Source organism: Montipora capricornis, chromosome 4 (genome assembly GCF_036669925.1).
Source record: "Montipora capricornis isolate CH-2021 chromosome 4, ASM3666992v2, whole genome shotgun sequence".
NCBI lineage: Eukaryota > Metazoa > Cnidaria > Anthozoa > Scleractinia > Acroporidae > Montipora > Montipora capricornis.
In genome coordinates this window covers 12857615-12862614 of record NC_090886.1, presented here as the reverse complement: position 1 = coordinate 12862614, position 5000 = coordinate 12857615, and the positions used below count along the sequence as shown (strand labels likewise).

At 39.3% G+C, this 5000-nt stretch overlaps 1 protein-coding gene across 1 annotated transcript in view; it reads left to right on the top strand.

The window, feature by feature from the left end:
* Positions 1-829: 829 nt before the first annotated feature.
* LOC138045559 (vacuole membrane protein 1-like) overlaps positions 830-5000 on the top strand; it is a 30408-nt gene continuing 26237 nt past the window's right edge. Inside the window, exons 1-3 of the mRNA XM_068892103.1 lie at positions 830-1128; positions 1251-1312; positions 3750-3811. Coding sequence (XP_068748204.1) covers positions 973-1128; positions 1251-1312; positions 3750-3811 — 280 coding nt within the window. The 5' untranslated portion in view covers positions 830-972. The remainder of the gene's footprint in view (positions 1129-1250; positions 1313-3749; positions 3812-5000) is intronic.

Genomic DNA, 5000 nt, shown 5'->3' with positions numbered 1-5000 from the left:
GGTAAACACGTGAGCGCTTACCATTTGAATGGAATTTTCGGTAATTCCGGAGAGAATTCAAATGGAACGGTTCATCCCGGTGGAATGTTTTCGGAAAAAAGGTAATACCTTTCGAGGTATTCCTTTTTCTCGCTTTGACCGGAATGCCCGGAAATTTCTGTACCATTTGTCCACAATTACAAGTGCCAGAGAAAATATACCGTTTCATTTGTTTTTCAATTGGAACAACCCGTTTTTAAAATGATACGGCACATTCCCATTTTCTCTTTCCAAGTACAGAATGTGCAGTACCATTTGTCGAAACATTCTCACCGAAAATTTCATTCAAATGGTAAGCGCTCACGGAGTGCTTACCATTTTGCCAAAAAATCCGGAAATTTCGGTTTGAGGTCAAATGGAAAGGCAATTTTCCGGAAAATCTTTTCGGAAATTGTGGACAACCTCCAGAGGTAGTCCTCTTTTCCGTTCGGAATGGAATTCGGGAAATGCCCTTACCATTTGTGAGAATAGTTCCGTTTCCAGGCCCTTTCTCACAAGATCGAGTAAATATGCGGGATGGAACGCAGAGTAGTAACATGTTAAGCGGCATTCTCATCCGGTTGGTCATTAAATTCAGAAAATCGCTTACCTTTGATTTATGCGACGATCATTCCATCCGGATTATTTGGCTAAATGGTAAGCACCCGCGTTTTCCGTTTGGAAATTCCGTTTGGGAATTTTGGACTACCTTTCGAGAAATCCCGTTTTCTCCGGAAATTTTCCCCAGTATTGCGAGATCATTTGCGAGCCTGAAGTAAAATAGCAAGTTTCAGCGGTTACTATCATGGCTGTAGGCAGCCATTTTTCGTCGAAAGTGATTTTTAGTTGAACTTGAGCCACTGGATAGTCCCGATTTCATTAGTTAAAGAATCTTTGGATCTGCCACCAACAAGTAAGACAGGAAAAGACTTTAACCTCTAGTCTTCACGACCAATGGCCGATCGCTCGCGGCGAACCTCACGACGGCTCGAACGAAGCCCAGCGAGAGATCCCGAAACTCCACTCAGTTTCAACTCGTGGACGGTAGTGAAATTACGACGCGAGTTGAAACGAAGAGGTTACAACACAGGCGGTCTAAAAGCAGATCTGGTAATTTTGTGCCTTTTTAAAATTCAATTTTCCCTGTTTTGGTGTTGTTAACGGTTCCCTGAGAGCAGGCTCTGATCAATTATTTCTCGTCTCATTTCTTTGCAACGTTGTACGTGCCGTAGGTTGCCCGTTTGGAGCTCGCAGATTCACGAGCCCAGGAGGAAATGCCGGCGAACGATATTAGGTAACTAACAAACCAGAATGCGCCCTTATAACTAAGAACTGGTTGCTTTTGGTTGTTTTAAGAAATGTATGTCATAACATAAAGGGTTTTCAAGGTCGTGTAATATAATAGATAAAGCTTACGTGTACAAACTCCACATTTGTACGTACATGTAATCCGTGTCTTATGCTATTAATATTCGTTGTTTAATAAGACGATACGTAATTTATTTATATGTGCGGATTTGGTGGTTCATTTTTTCAAAAGCACAATCGCAGAACTGCTTTGAAAGCAATTAACGTTTAAAAACCGATAGACCAAGTATCTGTAGAATTGTCTGCCATTTTGCATGAAGTATATATATAGTTCTATATATGGAGAAATGGTATGAATCAGCTGAACCATCGTATGCAAGGTTAAGCATGAAAATCATGTTTTGTTCATGTGCTACAGTCTCACGATGATGGCGTGGTAAATTATTTGCTTTTTAAATTAAATAGTGTCAATTCATCTTAAATATTTTAATTTGTTTGAAGACACTTTGGAAGTCTAAAGTTCAGCACATGGCTTTTATTTAGTGATAAACGAGACTGATTCCTGATCCATCACTAAGTGAGAATTGGCCTAAATGAAACACCCTGCCATTTATTTGCATAAGAATAACATCTGTTGTATCGTGATTCATCCTTCAATGACCACTGCCAAATGGTAACAAAGGTGGCAAGGAATCCTTGAGATGTTAGGGAATATCTTACTCCTTCTACACTTTTCAGGACAATTTCTGTAAAACCAAACCACCACTTTACCAAGCAATGCCACTGATATCAAACATGATGGGTGTTAAGAACGCAAAAGCATTTCCGTATATCATTAAGGCACAGTCAGGGTTCTCCCTAGTTTTCAGCACGACATGTAAGGGACGTTTTCAAACTGGTAAAGCATTTGGTTAATGTTGGACGTTCTGCAAAGGATAAGTGACTTCTGAGCATTTGCAGGCGGTAATAATTGCTCTTGCAAGCGGTAAATTTTACCGGTTACCGCCTGATAAGGAGAACCCTGCACAGTCTTTTAAAAAAGTTAATGAAACCTGGCAACGAACCTTAAGATTAAATCATTAGTAACATACGTAGTGGATATAGGGGAAAAAGGTTGCCTGCTCTTTGTAATTTACTGTTATCGCAAGTCTACCCATGGGCCTCCCCAAGCTCAGTGTGAGGGAAAGCCAACATGGTCACCAAAACTATAAGGATTTGTGTGGGAATCTTAACCCATTGTCTCCCAGGGGTTCCCCATTGACGAGTAAAATCGTCTGGCGTTAGACAGAGTAAAATACTAACTCTGGCTGGTTTAGTCCGGTTTGGACGTCAAAGGGTTAATAAAAGGTTTTTAAAAAAAAAGATTCATAGTTTTTGGCTATTTCTTTGAATTGCTTGACAATGAAAACAATATATAGGTTTTAATGGAAGTTGAGAGAGAGTCATCTCACAGCAATAGCAAGAACCAAAAACACTGTATTCTGTGTCCCTTCTAGTATTAGATGAAAATAATTTTGCACATACAAATTAAATGGAAAGGGAGATTTGATGACCAGTAAATCCATTTTGTTTGCACCAAAATGGAGTGTCAAAAAATGGATTTGAATAATCAAATAAATCAATCAAGAGAGGATTTTACATCTTGGCCTACAAGTGTATTTGTTTCGTTTACAACATTCTAGAGTGTGTTCAATGGAGGTGAAATTTTCCCATCCATAGGTAGTGCAAAGAGCATGAATTTTATTCGTTAATTTTTGTGATAGGATTAAAGAATCGGTTTTTGCGAACTAGTATTAGGGGTCATTGTTCCACCATTGCCTGTTCTCTATTATTTCTCTTGAGAGGCAGTGTGGCCCAGTGGTTAGTGCGCTTGCCTTGAGATCCGGAGATTCAAGAGCCGTTCTGACCACTCGTTGAATTTGATCGTGGTAGTCCCTGGTTCAACTTCCAAGCTGCACTTTTAAATAGCCAACTGGTTTGCCTCTGGCCAGTTGGGATTCTTAACAGTTGTTGTTGTTGTGTTCCATTGGCCTTGAAAAGACCTTATGGGGAGCGGTCAATGAAGTACTTATGTATTGTATTGCATTTCGAGGTCATGTAAAGCCTGGAAAAGCAATTATTGAAGAATTAAAACAGGTCAAAAACAGGTTCCTCCTACCCCCATAAATCCCTGTTATAATATCCCATCTTAACCCTGTGTTAATTTAAAGCCATAAATTCAAGTTTGGCATAACTTCACATTAGGTTGACATGCAAAAGCTATGATGGCCTGTTACCACAATAACTGCCATTTGCATGATGGCAACATTTAATGTGAAGTCTACCAATAGCAATTAATGTGCCTGAAAAAGCTGACACAATAATGCAAGTTATAAAGGTGTATTTGATTTAATATTTATTGATTTTTCTCTCTTATTTTGTAGCGAACACCTGGATTCTTCCCTGGAGTCTGGTGAAACACGTTTTAGAGACAGAATGAAAGAAGGTAACAAATCTAACTTGTCCTTTAATTTAACATTGTGTTTTACTTTTGAAAATGTTTCAGACTTCAATTTACCGTCCAGCCCCCAGTTATTCAGAGACTGGATAACTTTATCCAGTGGATAAGTCAGTATCCATTAGTTTCAATCTCTGCAAAAATTTCAGTATTAGCATGCCTAGTACTTGTGAATACCAGTATGCACACTCTAAGCACATCTAAGTTCAACAAAGTCTGTACGAAATCTTGGACAGCGTTTAAGGAAGGACACTTTATACTCTGGATAGTGACGTATCCATTGGATAAAGTTATCCAACCTTTGAAGAACTGGAGTCAGGATGGAATAGCCTGAATTAGACAGAGGTGTTAAAGTTTCTCAGGGCTGGGGAAAAAGAAAGCAACTTGTGATTTGCATGGCTCTGACTTCTTATATTTTCTATTTCCCTGTTCAGACACCTACTGTAACATACCGATACATCAAGAGGTTGTATCATAATACAAAATTGGTTACCTATAGAATTCACGATGTTCTTTGTAAATGAGGGTCGTGCATTTACAAAACTGTAATAGGTTATTGCCTCACCCTCCTTAAATAAAGTTTTTGTATATATCGTACTCCAACTCAGAAAAACTCTTCTCAATGACAAATGAGACCGTTAACATTTATGACAATTCCACTCATCATGAAATCATAGAAGGTATAAAAGTTAAGAATCCAATCCCGCCAACGCGTCGGCCGACTGTCGGTCGACTGTCGGTCGACTGTTGGTTTAATCTTATAAGGTATAAGATGCGTTGGTGGTGCGTTGGTGATGCGTCGGTGGCGTGTCGGTGACTCATTTGGGCCTTATTGAACTGTTGAAAACCTAAACGTACCTTTTTCAAACTGAACGAAAATGTCTGACGGAAAATAAGAAATTTACTTTTGACCACCATCTTGTATTTCATGATAATTATTAGAACCCAGTTCCCATTACGACAAGTGTTATTAGAACCCAAATTTCACTCTGGCAAATGCGTTGCCCGAGACTTCATCTTTATCATCTTCTGCGTTCCCGACCGAACTAGAGAGACCCTTGTTCATGGTCTCATCACTACACATATCCAACCTGGAGCTCAGATCAATTCACTCCGTACATACCACTCAACCAGCTAGGATATATCCATGTATCAGTAAATCATTCCAAGAACTTTG